Source organism: Globicephala melas, chromosome 3 (assembly GCF_963455315.2).
Source record: "Globicephala melas chromosome 3, mGloMel1.2, whole genome shotgun sequence".
Classification (NCBI taxonomy): domain Eukaryota; kingdom Metazoa; phylum Chordata; class Mammalia; order Artiodactyla; family Delphinidae; genus Globicephala; species Globicephala melas.
This window is the reverse complement of record NC_083316.1, coordinates 163,099,617-163,118,030: the sequence shown is the minus strand read 5'-3', so window position 1 is coordinate 163,118,030 and position 18,414 is coordinate 163,099,617. Positions and strand designations below refer to the sequence as shown.

Below are 18,414 nucleotides of genomic sequence, written 5' to 3'. Positions count from 1 at the left end.
GGCACAGCCTTGGGCTTCAGGGGGCTCCCCCATGGGTGCATAATATCCCCAGGAAAGCCCTTCATGAGCCAGATTTGGGTCAGCATTTCTGAGTTACAGAACCACCATCTCACACCTATTTCCTGTTCCTAAAGTCAGTGATCCCTGGGCCAAGGGAGAAGATACGCTGTGTTTTCTGGGAGTGTGGCCAGAATGGAATTTGTCATTGGGCCGCCAAAGGCTGCAGGATGGCCAGCACCAGAGACAACAGCACCATCTTCCAATGCACCCACCTCAGCAGCTTTGCTGTCCTCATGGCCCAATACGATGTGCAGGTGAGAGCCCTGAGAAGGGCTGCATTCAATGTCAACCACTGTGTAACAAATTCCCACATATGTAAAACCTGAAAAATTATTATCTCACAGTTATTGCTGGTCAGCAATCTGGCATGGTATAGCTAGGTTGTCTGCTCAGGTTCTTACAAGGCTGAAATCATTCTGTCAGCCTGGACTGCATTCTCATCTGAGGCTTGGGGTCCTCCTCTAACCCTCTGATTCTGGGTACAATTCAGTTCCTTGTGATGGTAGGACTGAGGTCTCCTTGTCTCCTATCTGTCAGCAGGGGTCCAGGTTTAGCTCTCAGGGGCTACCTGCATTCCTTCTCATGTGGACCTCTCCTGGGCCCTCTCACAGTGTATCAGTGTTCCTATTTGGAGGCCAGCAAGAGAAGCTTCCTCACATCAAAACTCTCTCAAACTTTGGATCTTTTCTCCAATAAAAAGCCCAGATCTCTTAGGAGCTCACATGATTAAGGCAAGCCCATGCAGGATAAACTTTCTTAACATCACTTAATGTGGGACATGAATTCCATTTGCAAATCCCTTCACAGCAGAACCTACATTGGCATTTGACTTCAAACCTGGAAGTGGTTATGTGTACCTCAGGGGATGGGATATGATTGCCAATTAGAATTCTGCTTACCACAGGGGTCTTCAGACCAGGGACGCACAGGGGCTGCATAAAGGAAGATTTGGTGATAGCAGACGGGGCCAAGGGAGCCAGTGAGTACAGGTGGATCAGGAGAAATCTTTGCCTCCTCACCTGGCCAGGTGAGCTGCTTACTTTCTCTGGTTCACCAAAACCAAATACTCTCTGGTGATCTCAAGTAATGGGGAATTTACTGAAATAAAGGTGGCACTCACATGAAAGTAAGCATGGAAATGATCACAGCACCATGGTCAGACCTCATAGGAGCCCCCAGAAGTTTGAACGATACTCCGAGTCCATGTTTACTACAGCCATGTCCCTAAATACCACAATATTCATACTTTTACTTATATACTGCTTCCTGTTTATTGAAGAGTTCAGATAGTTGAGTTTTGAATTCCAACGGAACAAGAGAGGAAACACTGGAGATTCTCCATCTCAATCTTAGCTCCAGACACTTAGTTCCTCTTGCTTCAACAACCAAAGTTGTTAATTTCTCCTGCAGATTTCAATAGATATTTTACACATATAAATATAGTATATGTATTTCTTCTTTGGCTCTCCTTTTTTCACACAGCTGATAGATTATTCTCTTGAGTTGTCAAAGGATTCTTCATTATTTTCTGGCCAAATACATTCTGTTGTGTGAATGTGCTGTAAATTCTATATCAAGGCCTCTCATAATGGGCGTTTTTATTAGATCACTTACTAATACAAATAATGTTGCAACTGTTTACACTTACCTCATTGATCTCATGTTTGAATATGCAGTTAGAATGGATACTGGGTCAAATTCATAATTGCATGTTGATAGATATTTCCGTATTTCAACATCTTGAGGTCGCACCTGTGGACACTGACACAGGTATTATGTAAAAGTTTGTGATTCCTCACACCATTACCACAAGTTTACTAGCAAATTTTTGGATGTTTACCCATCTAAGATGTAAATATCGTATCTAGGAAAAACTGTGTGTGTTTTTTATTATTAATGGACTGTAACATCTTCATTTAGGAGCTATTAGTATTTCTGTCTCTGGAAACAATTTGTTCACATCCTTGGTATATTTTTCCACTGTCTTGTTGGTAAATTTCTTATGGATTTGGGGGAGCTCTTCATACAGTAGGAAAATTAGTTTTATTCAATAAACCAAATATTCTCAAAATTTATAGTTCATCAAAATCATCTGGTGGCCTCATTATTTATTTTTAAACATTTTATTCCTAAACAAAATCAAACATAGAGATATGTTGCAAAATAAAATTTGTGCTAAAAATACTCAATTGCTCTTTATCCAGATGCACCTACTTTGAATGTTTTAATCTTCATTTTCTCCTTCATCCTTTCCTCTCTTTGTCTCTCTCTCTCCACCTCTCTCCATCTCTCGATCTCTCTCCTTCCCTGACTTACACTAAAAGGGAATTGGTGAGGGTTTTTTTCCTTGTCCTCAGGGATTTTAGGATGTATTCCAAAAAGTGGCAGAAAAATATGAATTTTAACCCATCACTGTCAACAAAATGTATCAGTTTTCCTCTTTTAACCAAGGATTTAATTCTAAATCTGTAAGGATTTGTGACGAGTCAGGAACAATTATTACAGGATGAGGTGTGTGGAGTTCAGGGTCAGGGTTTATACCTGGACATCATGACTCCAGGTACAGACTATGTCACACACCATCACATGATGGGGATGGAGGCTTGCTCAATATGGAACTACATGCCTATGTGAACCTCTTGTGGTGACCCATAAGCTTAGTCATGCCCAAAAGTCTAAAGGAAAATAAACACTTGTGAGTTCCAGGGCTTGGTCTTGACTAAGGACTCTCCTGTCCCTCAATCCTTCCAGAGACAGAATTAATCATATCAGATCGCATAAAATTCTAACATTCTGAACCTGTAGAAAGTTAGCCATAAACATCACATATCTACTTGGCTCCTCCATTCCTGGTTTTTATATGCCTAAAACTAAAAACAAAAATGGTGGAAGCATCATTACCCCAGAGCAGGAAAGGGTGACTGTGATGTCCTCTCTGATGTGTCCCAGGAGAAGGATCCCACACTGACTGTGATCACCTACGTGGGGCTGAGCCTCTCTCTGCTGTGCCTCCTCCTGGCAGCCCTCACCTTCCTGCTGTGCAAAGCCATCCAGAACACCAGCACTTCGCTCCACCTGCAGCTCTCACTCTGCCTCTTCCTGGCCCACCTGCTCTTCCTAATAGCCATCAACAGAACCGAGATCAAGGTGCTTAAATTGTCCCAAAATACCCCTGCTCTGCCCCAGGGGATGCTGAGTTCATGAAGCCATGCTGCCTTGGACTCCTTAATAAAATGGCATTCCAGGTAAAGTTAGATATGTAAGTAGCCAATTTCACACTGACTGGCACAATTAGAAGACACTCCATTGACAACTCCTCCATATACGTCAGAGTTCTCCCCAGTGATGAAGTATAGAAGAGGTCCTGGGGTCATGCTACAAGCTGACAATCCCTCCTGGTTACACCTTCTTCCTTCCCCAGGTGCTATGTGCCATCATTGCAGGTGCCTTGCACTATCTCTACCTGGCCTCCTTCACCTGGATGCTGCTGGAGGGCCTGCACCTCTTCCTCACTGCACACAACCTGACGGTGGTCAACTACTCCAGTGTCAACAAGTTCATGAAGAAACTCACATTCCCAGTGGGCTACGGAGTCCCGGCTGTGATTGTGGTCATTTCTGCAGCATCCAGGCCCCATCTTTATGGAACACCCACCCAGGTAAGGCCAGAAACTATCAAACTCTTAGAGGAAAACATAGGCAGGACACTCTATGACATAAATGACAGCAGGATCCTCTTTGACCCACCTCCTAGAGAAATGGAAATAAAAACAAAAATAAACAAATGGGACCTAATGAAACTTCAAAGCTTTTGCACAGCAAAGGAAACCATAAACAAGACCAAAAGACAACTGCCAGAATGGGAGAAAATATTTGCAAATGAAGCAACTGACAAAGGATTAATCTCCAAAATTTATAAGCAGCTCATGCAGCTCAAGAACAAACAACCCAATCCAAAAATGGGCAGAAGACCTAAATAGACATTTCTCCAAAGAAGATATACAAACTGCCAACAAACACATGAAAGAATGCTCAACATCATTAATCATTAGAGAAATGCAAATCAAAACTACAATGAGATACCATCTCACACCAGTCAGAATAGCCATCATCAAAAAATCTAGAAACAATAAATGCTGGAGAGGGTGTGGAGAAAAGGGAACCCTCTTGCACTGTTGGTGGGAATGTAAATTGATACAGCCACTGTGGAGAACAGTATGGAGGTTCCTTAAAAAACTACAAATAGAACTACCATATGACTCAGCAATCCCACTACTGGGCATATACCCTGAGAAAACCATAATTCAAAAAGAGTCATGTACCAAAATGTTCATTGCAGCTCTATTTACAATAGCCCAGAGATGGAAACAACCTAAGTGCCCATCATCGGATGAATGGATAAAGAAGATGTGGCACATATATACAATGGAATATTACTCAGGCATAAAAAGAAACGAAATTGAGCTATTTGTAATGAGGTGGATAGACCTAGAGTCTGTCATACAGAGTGAAGTAAGTCAGAAAGAGAGAGACAAATACCGTATGCTAACACATATATATGGAATTTAAGAAAAAAAAATGTCATGAAGAACCTAGGGGTAAAACAGGAATAAAGACACAGACCTACTAGAGAATGGACTTGAGGATATGGGGAGGGGGAAGGGTAAGCTGTGACAAAGCGAGAGAGAGGCATGGACATATATACACTAACAAACGTAAGGTAGATAGCTAGTGGGAAGCAGCCGCATAGCACAGGGAGATCAGCTCAGTGCTTTGTGACCACCTAGAGGGGTGGGATAGGGAGGGTGGGAGGGAGGGAGACGCAAGAGGGAAGAGATATGGGAACATATGTATATGTATAACTGATTCATTTTGTTGTAAAGCAGAAACTAACACACCATTGTAAAGCAATTATACTCCAATAAAGATGTTAAAAAAAAAAAAAAGCAAATCTCCACTGTACTTATCTTCTCCAGCATGACCATGGCCATCATAGAACCAACATAGCACTTTAGTTTTTTAAGATATATTTTTTTATTGAAGTAACATTGTTTTGTAACACTATATACGTTTCATGTATACAACTTTATATTTCTACTTCTGTATACCTACAACTTGCTAACCACCAGAAATTGAGTTTCCATCCATCACCATAAAGTTGACCCACTTTACCCATTTTGCCTCCCCTCAACCATGCCCCTTCCCCTGTGACAGCCAGTACTCTGTTTTCTGTATCTACAGGGGGAGGAGGCTTGTTTGGTTTGGTTTGTTCATTTCTTTTGTTTGTTTATAGTTTGTTGTATTCCACATATGTATGAAATCAGACTGTATTTGTCTTCCTCCACCTGACTTATTTCACTTAGCACAATACCCCCAATGTCCATCCATGTTGTCACAAATGGCAAGATTTCATCAGTTTTATGGCTGGGTAGTACTCCATGGCTGGTGTGGCTGTGTGTGTGTGTGTGTGTGTGTGTGTGTGTGTGTGCGCGTGTGTGTGTGTGCGTGTGTGTGTATCATGCCTTCTTTATCCGTTGATGGGCACTTAGGTTGCTTCCATATCTTATCTATTGTAAATAATGCTGCAGTGAACATAAAGGTCCATATATCATTTTGAGTTAGTGTTTTTGTAGTCTTTGGATAAGTATCTAGACGTGAGATACCTGGATCAGATGGCAGTTCTATTCTTTTTTTTTTTTTTTTTTTTGCGGTACGCGGGTCTCTCACCGCTGTGGCCTCTCCCGTCGCGGAGCACAGGCTCCGGACGCGCAGGCTCAGCGACCATGGCTCACAGGCGCAGCCGCTCCGCGGCATGTGGGATCTTCCCGGACCGGGGCACGAACCCGCGTCCCCTGCATTGGCAGGCGGACTCTCAACCACTGCGCCACCAGGGAAGCCCGGCAGTTCTATTCTTAATTTTTTTTTTGAGGATCTCCATACTGTCTTCCATAGTGGCTGCACCAATTTACATCCCTACCAACAGTAATATAAGGGTTCCCTTTTCTCCACATCCTCACTGTTATTTCATGCCTTTTTGATAAGAGCCATTCTGACAGCTGTGCTGGAACATCTCATTGTGGTTTTGATTTACATTTCCCTAACATTAGTGATGTTGAACATTCTTTCATGTGCCTGCTGGCCATCTCTATGTCTTCTTTGGAAAACGTCTATTCAGCTCTCCTGCCATTTTTAAATCAGGTTATCGGTAGCAGAGATGTGAGCAAGTGCAGACTGTCACCCACAACAAAGTCCTATGCTGATAAAAATTAATGTTAACCTGCATCAGATGGGCCCTGGCATGCCGGCCTTCCTAGATATCTTAGCAAAAAAGTCAGCAAACTTTCTCTGTGAAAGGCAAGATAGTATATATTTTGGCTTTGTGGGTCATATGGTCTCTGTTGTGACGACTCACCTCTATCCTTGTAGCTCAAAAGCAGCCACAGAAAAGCTATAAGAAATGAATGTGACTGTGACTCAGTAAAACACATTTCCAAAATCAGACAGCAGCCCAACGTGGACCACAGGCTGCAGTTTGCTGACTCCTGCCTTAGTAGCTCTCTCTTAGGTTCTTCCTGGTGGATCCAGCTAACCCTCTCCATGGTCCTCACACCTCCCAAGTCATTCAAAATTCCCTACTTGGGATGAAACACCAACTTAATCATTTCTATCAGTGTGAACTTCAGTTACTGACTCTGTATCCTTATGCCTCAGATGTCTGACCTGTGATCATTTGATTACCTATGTTGTCATGAAGAAGAAATTACATAATGCACATGAACCCTGCCATAGCAGTGTCAGGTTTACTGTTGTTTCTGTCTCTCATACTCTCTCGCTTTCTCTCTCCTTGGCTGTCCCAATTTTTTTTTATCCTATCTACACCTACTCATCATCCACATCTCAGCATAAACACAATTCAATTCTCTCAGGGAATCCTTCCCAATATCTGAATCTCCTATAACCCTGACTAGGTTATAGATCCAGCTACATGTTCAGACAGCTCCTCATATTTGATTGTAAACTTCATCATTTTGATAGTTTCTATTTTCTGATTGTTGATGTGCCCACCTAGCTAGGAACTCCCTGATGACAGACATCACTCTATCTTAACAAGAACTGGGCCTTCAAAACCAAGTACAAATCCTTATACAGGAGGAGACACTCAATATTGCTCCAATAAACCATAAATTAACTTCTCTATTCATTTTTTCTTTAAAACATGTATATTTTTCTGCCAGTGTATCTGAAGACCAAAACTTAAAACACGTTTTTAAAAAAATTTTTCTTTTTTTAAAACCACTTTTTAACTTTGCTGTACATGTAAAAAGCTGCACATAATTCATGTATACAGCCTGATAAATTGGGAATAAGTATACAGCCATGTCCCTTACCAAAATAAAGGGCATACACAAACTTTCAATTCTGCAAAATGATAACTTCAGGAGCTCTAATACAGAGCATAGTGCCTATAGCTAATAATACTGTGTTGTATATTTAAAATTTGCTAAGGGTGTAGCTCTTATGTGAAATATTCTTACCAAAAAAAGCAATAATAATATGTACTATTATTATTAATAACGGAGGCAGAAAAATACTTTGGAGGATGAGGGATATGTATATTTATCGATTCTTTATCCACAAAGGCCAATATATGCTTTTATTTTTAACATCTTTATTACAGTAAAATTGCTTTACAATGTTGTGTTAGTTTCTGCTGTATAACAAAGTGAATCAGCTATATGTATACATATATCCCCATATCCCCTCCCTCTTGGGTCTCCCTCCCATCCTCCATATCCCACCCCTCTCCGTGGGCACAAAGCACTGAGCTGATCACCCTATGCTATGCGGCTGCTTCCCAGTAGCTATCTATTTTACATTTGGTAGTGTGTATATGTCAGCGCTACTCTCTAACTTACTCCCAACTTACACTTCCCACACCCCATGTCCTCAAGTCCATTCTCTACGTCTGTATCGTTATTCCTGTCCTGCACCTACGTTTGTCAAAACCATTATTTTTTCTTCTTTAGATTCCATATATATGTGTTAGCATATGGTATTTGTGTTTCTCTTTCTGACTTACTTCACTCTCTATGACAGACTCAAGGTCCATCCACCTCACTAAAAATAACTCATTTTTGTTTCTTTTTATGGCTGAGTAATATTCCATTGTATATATGTGCCACATCTTTTTCATCCTGTCATCTGTCGATGGACACTTAGGTTGCTTCCATGTCCTGGCTATTGTAAATAGAGCTGCAATGAACATTGTGGTACATTAGTCTTTTTGAATTATGGTTTTCTCAGGGTATATGGCCAAGAGTGGGATTGCTGGGTCATATGGTAGTTCTATTTTTAGATTTTTAAGGAACCTCCGTACTGTTCTCCATAGTGGCTGTATCAATTTACATTCCCACCAAGAGTGCGAGAGGGTTCCCTTTTCACCACACCCTCTCCAGCATTTATTGTTTGTAGATTTTTTGATGATGGCCATTCTGACCGGTGTGAGATGATATCTCAATGTAGTTTTGATTTGCATTTCTCTAATGATTAATGATATTGAACAGTCTTTCATGTGCTTGTTGGAAATCTATATGTCTTCTTTGGAGAAATGTCTATTTAGGTCTTCTGCCCATTTTTGGATTGGGTTGTTTGTTTTTTTGATATTGAGCTGCATGAGCTGCTTGTAAATTTTGGAGATTAATCATTTGTCACTTGTTTCATTTGCAAATATTTTCTCCCATTCTGAGGGTTGTCTTTTGGTCTTGTTTATGGTTTCCTTTGCTGTGCAAAGCTCTTAACTTTCATTAGGTCCCATTTGTTTATTTTTGGTTTTATTTCCATTTCTCTATGAGGTGGGTCAAAAAGGATCTTGCTGTAATGTATGTCATAGACTGTTCTGCCTATGTTTTCCTCTAAGAGTTTGACAGTGTCTGATCTTACATTTAGGTCTTTAATCCATTTTGAGTTTATGTTTGTGTATGGTGTTAGGGAGTGTTCTAATTTCATTCTTTTACATGTAGATGTCCAGTTTTCACAGCACCACTTATTGAAGAAGCTGTCTTTTCTCCACTGTATATTCTTGCCTCTCTTGTCAAAGATAAGGTGACCATATGTGTGTGGGTTTATCTCTGGGCTTTCTATCCTGTTCCATTGATTTATATTTCTGTTTTTGTGCCAGAACCATACTGTCTTGATTACTGTAGCTTTGTAGTATAGTCTGAAGTCAGGGAGCCTGATTCCTCCAGCTCCGTTTTGCTTTCTCAAGATTGTTTTGGCTATTCGGGGTATTTTGTGTTTCCATACAAATTGTGAAATTTTTTGTTCTAGTTCTGTGAAAAATGCCAGTGGTAGTTTGATAGGGATTGCATTGAATCTGTAGATTGCTTTGGGTAGTAGAGTCATTTTCACAATGTTGATTCTTCCGATCCAAGAACATGGTATATCTCTCCATCTGTTTGTATCATCTTTAATTTCTTTCATCAGTGTCTTTTAATTTTCTGTATACAGGTATTTTATCTCCTTCAGTAGGTTTATTCCTAGGTATTTTATTCTTTTTGTTGCAATGGTAAAAGGGAGTGATTTCTTAATTTCACTTTCATATTTTTCATCATTAGTGTATAGGAATGCCAGAGATTTCTGTGCATTAGTTTTGTATCCTGCTACTTTACCAAATTCATTGATTAGCTCTGGTAGTTTTCTAGTAGCATCTTTAGGATTCTCTATCTATAGTATCATGTCATCTGCAAACAGTGACAGCTTTACTTCTTCTTTTCTCATTTGGATTCCTTTTATTTCTTTTTCTTCTTTGATTGCTGTGGCTAAAACTTCCAAAACTATGTTGAATAATAGTGCTGAGAGTGGGCAACCTTGTCTTGTTCCTGGTCTTAGTGGAAATGGTTTCAGTTTTTCACCATTGAGGATGATGTTGGCTGTGGGTTTGTCATATATGGTCTTTATTATGTGGAGATAAGTCCCCTCTATGCCTACTTTCTGGAGGGGTTTTCTCATAAGTGGGTGTTGAATTTTTTCGCAAGCTTTCTCTGCATCTATTGAGATGACCATATGGTTTTATCCTTAATTTTGTTAATATGGTGTATCACATTGATTGATTTCCGTATATAGAAAAATCCTTGCATTCCTGGGATAAACCCCACGTGATCATGGTGTACGATCCTTTTAATGGGCTGTTGGATTCTGTTTGCTAGTATTTTGTTGAGGATTTTTCCGTCTATGTTCATCAGTGATATTGGCCTGTAGAGTCCTTTCTTTGTGACACCTTTGTCTGGTTTTGGTATCAGGGTGATGGTGGCCTCGTAGAATGAGTTGAGGTGTGTTCCTCCCTCTGCTATATTTTGGAAGAGTTTGAGAAAGATAGGTGTTAGCTCTTCTCTAAATGTTTGATAGAATTCGCCTGTGAAGCCTTCTGTTCTTGGACTTTTGTTTGTTGGAAGATTTTAAATCACAGTTTCAATTTCAGTGCTTGTGATTGGTCTGTTCATATTTTCTATTTCTTCCTGGTTCAGTCTCAGAGGGTTGTGCATTTCTAAGAATTTGTCCATTCCTTCCAGTTTGTCCATTTTATTGGCATATAGTTGCTTGTAGTAATCTCTCATGATCCTTTGTATTTCTGCAGTGTCATTTGTTAATTCTTTTTCATTTCTAATTCTCTTGATTTGAGTCTTCTCCCTTTTTTCCTTGATGAGTCTGGCAATGGTTGATCAATTTTCTTTATCTTCTTAAAGAACAAGCTGTTAGTTTTATTGATCTTTGCTATTTTGGGGTTTTTTTGGTTCTATTTCATTTATTTCTGCTCTGATCTTTATGATTTCTTTCCTTCTGCTAACTTTGGGTTTTGTTTGTTCTTCTTTCTCTAATTGCTTTAGGTGTAAGTTTAGTTTGTTTATTTGAGATTTTTCTTGTTTCTTGAGGTAGGATTGTATTGCTATAAACTTCCCTCTTAGAACTGCTTTTGCTGCATCCTTTAGGTTTTGGGTCGTCATGTTTTCATTGTCATTTTTTTCTACGTATTTTTGATGTCCTGTTTGATTTCTTCAGTGATATCTTGGTTATTTAGTAGCATATATATATATATATATACATATATATGTATATATATATATACATATACATATTATTATTATTATTTTTTTTTGCAGTACATGGGCCTCTCACTGTTGTGGCCTCTCCCGTTGTGGAGCACAGGCTCCAGATGTGCAGGATCAGCGGCCATGCCTCATGGGCCCAGACACTCTGTGGCATGTGGGATCTTCCTGGACCGGGGCACAGACCTGTGTCCCCTGCATTGGCAGGCGGACTCTCAACCACTGCACCACCAGGGAAGCCCCAGCATATTTTTTAGCATCCATTGTGTTTCGATTTTTTACATTTTTTTTCCCTCTAATTGATATCTAGTCTCATAGCGTTGTGGTCGGAAAACATAGTTGAAACGATTTCAATTTTCTTAAATTTACCAAGGTTTATTTGTGACCCAAGATGTGATCTGTCCTACAGAACATTCCATGAGCACTTGAGAAGAAAGTGTACTCTGCTGTTTTGGGGTGGAATGTCTATAAATATCAATTAAGTTCATCTTGTTTAAGGTGTCATTTAAAGCTTGTGTTTCCTTATTATTTTCATTTTGGATGATCTCTATTGGTGAAAGTGGGGTTTAAAGTCCACTAATATGATTGTGTTACTGTCGGTTTCTCCTTTTATGGCTGTGAGCATTTGCCTTATGTATTGACGTGTTCCTGTGTTGGGTGCATAAATATTTACAATTGTTATATCTTCTTCATGGACTGATCCCTTGATCATTATGTAGTGCCCATCTTTGTCTGTTGTAATAGTTTTTATTTTAAAGTCAATTTTGTCTGATGTGAGAATTGCTACTCCAGCTTTCTTTTGATATCCATTTGCATGGAATATCTATTTCCATCCCCTCACTTTCAGTCTGTATGTGTCCCTAAGTCTGAAGCAGGTCTCTGTGGATAGCATATATACAGGCCTTGTTTTTGTAACCATTCAGCCAGTCTATGTCTTTTGGTTGGAGCATTTATTTTATATATGTTTAAGGTAATTATCGATATGTGTGTTCCTATTACCATTTTCTTAATTGTTTTGGGTTTGTTTTCGTAGGTCTTTTCCTTCTCTTGTGTTTCCTGCCTGGAGAAGTTCCTTTAGCAGCTGTTGTAAAGCTGATTTGGTGATGCTGAATTCTCTTAGCTTTTGCTTGTCTGGAAAGGTTTTAATATCTCCGTCTAATCTGAATGAGTTCCTTGCTGGGTAGAGTAATCTTGGTTGTAGGTTTTTCCCATTCATCACTTTAAATATGTCCTGCCACTCCCTTCTGGCTTGCAGAGTTTCTGCTGAAAGATCAGCTGTTAACCTTATGGGGATTCCCTTGTTTTTTTATCTATTGCTTTTCCCTTTCTGCTTTTCATAATTTTTCTTTGTATTTAATTTTTGATAGTTTGATTAATATGTGTCTTGGTGTGTTTCTCCTTGGATTTTTCCTGTATGGGACCCTCTGCACTTCCTGGACTTGATTGACACTTTTCTTTTCCATGTTAGGGAAGTTTTCAACTATAATCTGCTCAAATATTTTCTCAGCCCCTTTCTTTTTCTCTTCTGCTTCTGGGACCCCTATAATTCGAATGTTGGTGCGTTTAAAGTTGTCCCAGAAGTCTCTGAGACTGTCCTCAGTTCTTTTCATTCCTTTTTCTTTATTCTGCTCTGCAGTAGTTATTTCCACTATTTAATCTCCAGGTCACTTATCCATTCTTCTGCCTCAGTTATTCTGCTATTGTTCCTTCTAGAGAAGTTTAATTATTGTGTTGTTCACCATTGTTTGTTTGCTCTTTACTTCTTCTAAGTCCTTTTTAAACGTTTCTTGTATTTTCTCCATTCAATTTCCAAGATTTTGGATCATCTTTAGTATCATTATTCTGAATTCTTTTTCAGGTAGACTGCCTATTTCCTCTTCTTTTGTTTGCTCTGGTGGGTTTTCACCCTGCCCCTTCATCTGCTGCATATTTCTCTGTCTTCTCATTTTGTTTAACTTACTGTGTTTGGCGTCTCCTTTTTGCAGGCTGCAGGTTTGTAGTTCCCATTGTTTTTGCTGTCTGCCCCCAGTGGGTAATGTTGGTTCAGTGGCTTGTGTAGACTTCCTGGTGGAGGGGACTGGTAAGGCCAATATATTCTTGAATCTCCTTCCACCTCTCTCATAGATGCTGGTTCCACACAGACAAAGGATTTATATGGACCTTTCTTGGCCCTGTCTGCACCATCTTCTCTGTGAGTAATGGATGACGTCAGAGCATCCTTCCTATCTGGTTGAGCGTGAATCAAAAGCAGAGGTGTAAAGAGGAGTATAGGCAGAGTGACCAGTTTTTCCAGTTTGTTCAGGAATGAGTGGACCCCCAGGATGCAGGAATTTCCACTTTAAAACCAAGAAGGATTGCTTCCTTAGACACGGGACTTTCAGTGTTTAAAGATGTAAATTCCCATGCAAACTGAGTTACTGGGTGTTTGGTCTGGTGTTCTATGACTGTAGTGAAATAAAAAACATTCCTACCTGCTGGTTTAGGTGTTGGATGAGCCAGGAGGAACATTTAGCAGGTGTGGATGTATTCAATATGCCTTATGGTGTTTCTGCAGATTAATTTCCTGATAACCTTCTGGATTGTGAAAAACAAGCTCTCAACACTGATGATGTCCACTCTCTGGATCACTAGGTGAGATGGATCAGAGGTACACATTGCTCCTCATAAAAAAGCATGACCCGGGAGTGAGGCCATACGGTTCCAAGCTCCTGATGTACATTCACAGGAATTCTAAGCAGACTTGAGGGAAGATGTATAGCCACACACCTTGGAAGTTCAGATACAGTGTTTTTCTGCTGACACCCAAGCCGGAAACATTCCATTCGTCTATAACCCAAGAATGAAACTACCTCAGCTACAAAGAAAATTGACTTTGTTCTGAAAAACAGGGATTACTACCATGGCTCTATGAGAAAGGTCCTGAGAACATTTACATCCTTATAAACCACTTAGGAAATTACATACCTGACCCAGAACCCAGGATGCCCTTTCCTGCCCATACCTTTATTTAAGCTCCTCCTGCTACCCTCAACCACACTGCGCTACCTGATGAAATCAGGTTCATTAGCCACATATCACATCTTCTAAGAGGCTAGGGATGTGCTTTGCTTTCCTCAAGTTTACAAAGAATGAATCATCTGGGCAAAGCATGCTCTGGGTCAGTTCATAGAGAGGAAAAGGATAGGAACAGCATTGGAGGGACCAAGGACAGAGGTACCTAATATTCACAAATTAATCATTGACCATTTGTATTTGGCTTTCCAGTAGACTGTAAGGTTTGTGAAAACAAAAATCTTGCCCTTGTTATTTTTAATGCACAGGGTCCAACACACAGCCAGGTGTACAGAACATCCACAGTAATATCGGTTGATTGAAACTGGGGATATTCATGCAACATCATATTACTGAAACCCACATTATGAAGTGTCACTACCAACTTCAGTCCAAGTCTAAATGCCATCCAGGATTGAAAAAGCATTTCTTTTCGAGAATCATTGACAGTAAATATCAGAGTGGCCACAACTCAGTCAGAGGCATCCATGGTGTAGAAAAGAAATGGCTTTGATTGTTTTGCTCAGGGTGCATCACGAGCCTCCTTTCGCTTCCTACCCAGGATGATGACATTTAAAGCCACAGCTCAGCTCTTCATCTTGGGATGCACATGGTGTCTGGGAATCCTGCAGGTGGGACCGGCTGCCCACATCATGGCCTACCTCTTCACCATCATCAACAGCCTGCTGGGTGTCTTCATCTTCCTGGTGTACTGCCTCCTAAGCCATCAGGTATCACTGTCTGACTCCCACTCAAAACTCTTCCCATCCTCATTCCTCTCTGTTCTGACCCAGACCACGTTTTGCATCTACAGGTCAAAGAGCAGTACAGGACATGGTTCAAAAGGATGAAGAAAACCAAAGCCGAGTCTGAGAAGTACACACTCTCCAGCAAGACCTTGTCAGATCCCTCTAAACACAGTGTGGTAAGATCATGTACTGCTCCCAGAGCACTTCACTAAAAGATCCATTGAGCAGCACATGCTTATCATGCTGAATAATTGGGTATAAAGCAGGTGATACCCTATGATAGCTCACAGTGGTTTACATCTAGACTCACCCAAGATATTCATCTATCATGAAAGAAAGTTTATAGGACATTCCTACCAAAAACAGCAGATTACACTTTCTTCTCAAGTGTGCACAGGACATTCTCCAAGATAGATCACATCTTGGGTCACAGATCAAGCCTCAGTAAATTTAAGAAAACTGAAATCATATCAAGCATCTTTTCTGTCCACAACGCTATGAGATTAGAAATGAATAACAGGGAACAAAACGTAAAAAACACAAACACATGGAGGCTAAACAATACGTTACTAAATAACCAGGAGATCACTGAAGAAATCAAAGAGGAAATCAAAAAATACCTAGAGACAAATGACAATGAAAACACGACGGCCCAAAACCTATGGGATGCAGCAAAAGCAGTTCTAAGAGGGAAGTTTATAGCTATACAAGCCTACCTCAAGAAACAAGAAAAATCTCAAATAAACAATCTAACCTTACACCTAAAGGAACTAGAGAAAGAAGAACAAACAAAACCCAAAGTTAGCAGAAGGAAAGAAATCATAAAGATCAGATCAGAAATAAATGAAATAGAAGCAAAGAAAACAATAGCAAAGATGAATAAAACTAAAAGCTGGTTCTTTGAGAAGATAAACAAAATTGATAAACCATTAGCCAGACTCATCAAGAAAAAGAGGGAGAGGACTCAAATCAATAAAATTAGAAATGAAAAAGGAGAAGTTACAACAGACCCCGCAGAAATACAAAGCATCCTAAGATACTACTACAAGCAACTTTATGCCAATAAAATGGACAACCTGGAAGAAATGGACAAATTCTTAGAAAGGTATAACCTTCCAAGACTGAACCAGGAAGAAATGAAATATATGAACAGACCAATCACAAGTAATGAAATTGAAACTGTGATTAAAATCTTCCAACAAACCAAAGCCCAGAACCATATGGCTTCACAGGCGAATTCAATCAAACATTTAGAGAAGAGTTAACACCTATCCTTCTCAAACTCTTCCAAAAATAGCAGAGGAACATTCCCAAACTCATTCTATGAGGCCACCATCACCCTGATACCAAAACCAGATAAAGATTTAATGAAAAAAAGAAAACTACAGGACAATATCACTGATGAACATAGATGCAAAAATCTTCAACAAAATACTAGCAAACAGAATCCAACAGCACATTAAAAGGATTGTACACCATGATCAAGTGGGGTTTATCCCAGGAATGCAAGGATTCTTCAATATACGCAAATCAATCTATGTGATACACCATATTATCAAATTGATGAATAAAAACCATATGATCATCTCAGTAGGTGCAGAAAAAGCTTTTGACAAAATCCAACACCCATTTATGATAAAAACTCTACAGAAAGTAGGCATAGAGGGAACCTACCTCAAGAGATAAAAGCCATATATGACAAACCCATAGCCAACATCGTTCTCAATGGTGAAAGACTGAAACCATTTCCTCTAAGATCAGGAACAAGGCAAGCTTGCCCACTGTCACTACTATTATTCAACATAGTTTTGGAGGTTTTAGCCACAGTAATCAGAGAGGAAAAAGAAACAAAAGGAATCCAAATTGGAAAAGAAGTAAAGCTGTCACTGTTTGCAGTAACATGATACTATACACAGAGAATCCTAAAGATGCTACCAGAAAATTGCTAGAGCTAATCAATGAATTTGGTAAAGTAGCAGGATACAAAATTAATGTACAGAAATCTCTTGCATTCATATACACTAATGATGAAAAATCTGAAAGAGAAATTAAGGAAACACTTCCATTTACCACTGCAACAAAAAGAATAAAATACCTAAGGATAAACCTAAGGAGGCAAAAGACCTGTATGCAGAAAACTATAAGACACTGAAGAAAGAAATTAAGGATGATACAAACAGATGGAGAGATAGACCATGTTCTTGGATTGGAAGAATCAACATTGTGAAGATGACTATACACCCAAAGCAATCTACAGATTCAATGCAATCCCTATCAAACTACCAATGGCATTTTCCCCAGAACTAGAACAAAAAGCTTCACAATTTGTATGGAGACACAAAAGACCCCAAAGAGCCAAAGCAATCTTGAGGGAAAGGAAAAAAAAACGGAGCTGGCAGAATCAGCGCCCTGACATCAGACTCTACTACAAAGCCCCAGGAATTAAGATAATATGGTACTAGCACAGAAACAGAAATATAGATCAGTGTAAAAGGATAGCAACCCCAGAGATAAACCCACGCACATATGGTCACCTTACCTTTGGTAAAGGAGGCAAGAATATACAATGGAGAAAAGACAGCCTCTTCAATATGTGGTGCTGGGAAAACTGGACAGCTACAGGTAAAAGTATGAAATTAGAACACTCCCTAACACCATATACAAAAATAAACTCAAAATGGATTAAAGACATGAAATTTAAGGGCAGACACTCTAAAACTCTTAGAGGAAAACATAGGCAGAACAATCAATGACATAAATCATAGCAAGATCCTTTTTGACCCACCTCCTAAAAAAACGGAAATAAAAACAAACAAATGGGACCTAATGAAACTTAAAAGCTCTTGCACAGCAAAGGAAACCATAAACAAGTCGAATAGACAACCTCAGAATGGGAGAAAATATTTGCAAATGAAGCAACTGACAAAGGATTAATCTCCAAAATATACAAGCAGGTCATGCAGCTCAATATCAAAAAAACAAACAACCCAATCCAAAAAATGGGCAGAAGACCTAAATAGACATTTCTCCAAGAAGATATACAGATTGCCAATAAACACATGAAAGGATGCTCAACATCACTAATCATTAGAGAAATGCAAATCAAAACTGCAATGAGGTATCACCTCACGCCGGTCAGACTGGCCATTATCAAAAAATCTACAAACAATAAATGCTAGAGAGGGTGTGAAGAAAAGGGAACCCTCTGTTGGAGGCAATGTAAATTGATACAGCCACTATGAGAACAGTATGGAGGTTCCTTAAAAAACTATAAATAGAACTACTATACGACCCAGCAATCCCACTCCTGGGCATATACCCCAAGAAAACCATAATTCAAAAAGAGACATGTACCACAATGTTCATTGCAGTACTGTTTACAATAGCCAGGACATGGAAGCAAGCTAAGTGTCGATCAACAGATGAATGGATAATGAAGATGTGGCACATATG

General features: G+C 39.6%; 1 protein-coding gene across 1 annotated transcript in view; it reads left to right on the top strand.

Annotated features, from left to right (window-relative positions):
* The window catches only part of ADGRE2 (adhesion G protein-coupled receptor E2), a 32,581-nt gene that overhangs the window by 13,458 nt on the left and 709 nt on the right, over positions 1–18,414 (top strand). Inside the window, exons 4-10 of the mRNA XM_070045093.1 lie at positions 139–314; positions 3,010–3,207; positions 3,482–3,723; positions 13,286–13,352; positions 13,716–13,792; positions 14,775–14,943; positions 15,027–15,137. Of these exons, the coding sequence (XP_069901194.1) occupies positions 139–314; positions 3,010–3,207; positions 3,482–3,723; positions 13,286–13,352; positions 13,716–13,792; positions 14,775–14,943; positions 15,027–15,137 (1,040 nt within the window). The remainder of the gene's footprint in view (positions 1–138; positions 315–3,009; positions 3,208–3,481; positions 3,724–13,285; positions 13,353–13,715; positions 13,793–14,774; positions 14,944–15,026; positions 15,138–18,414) is intronic.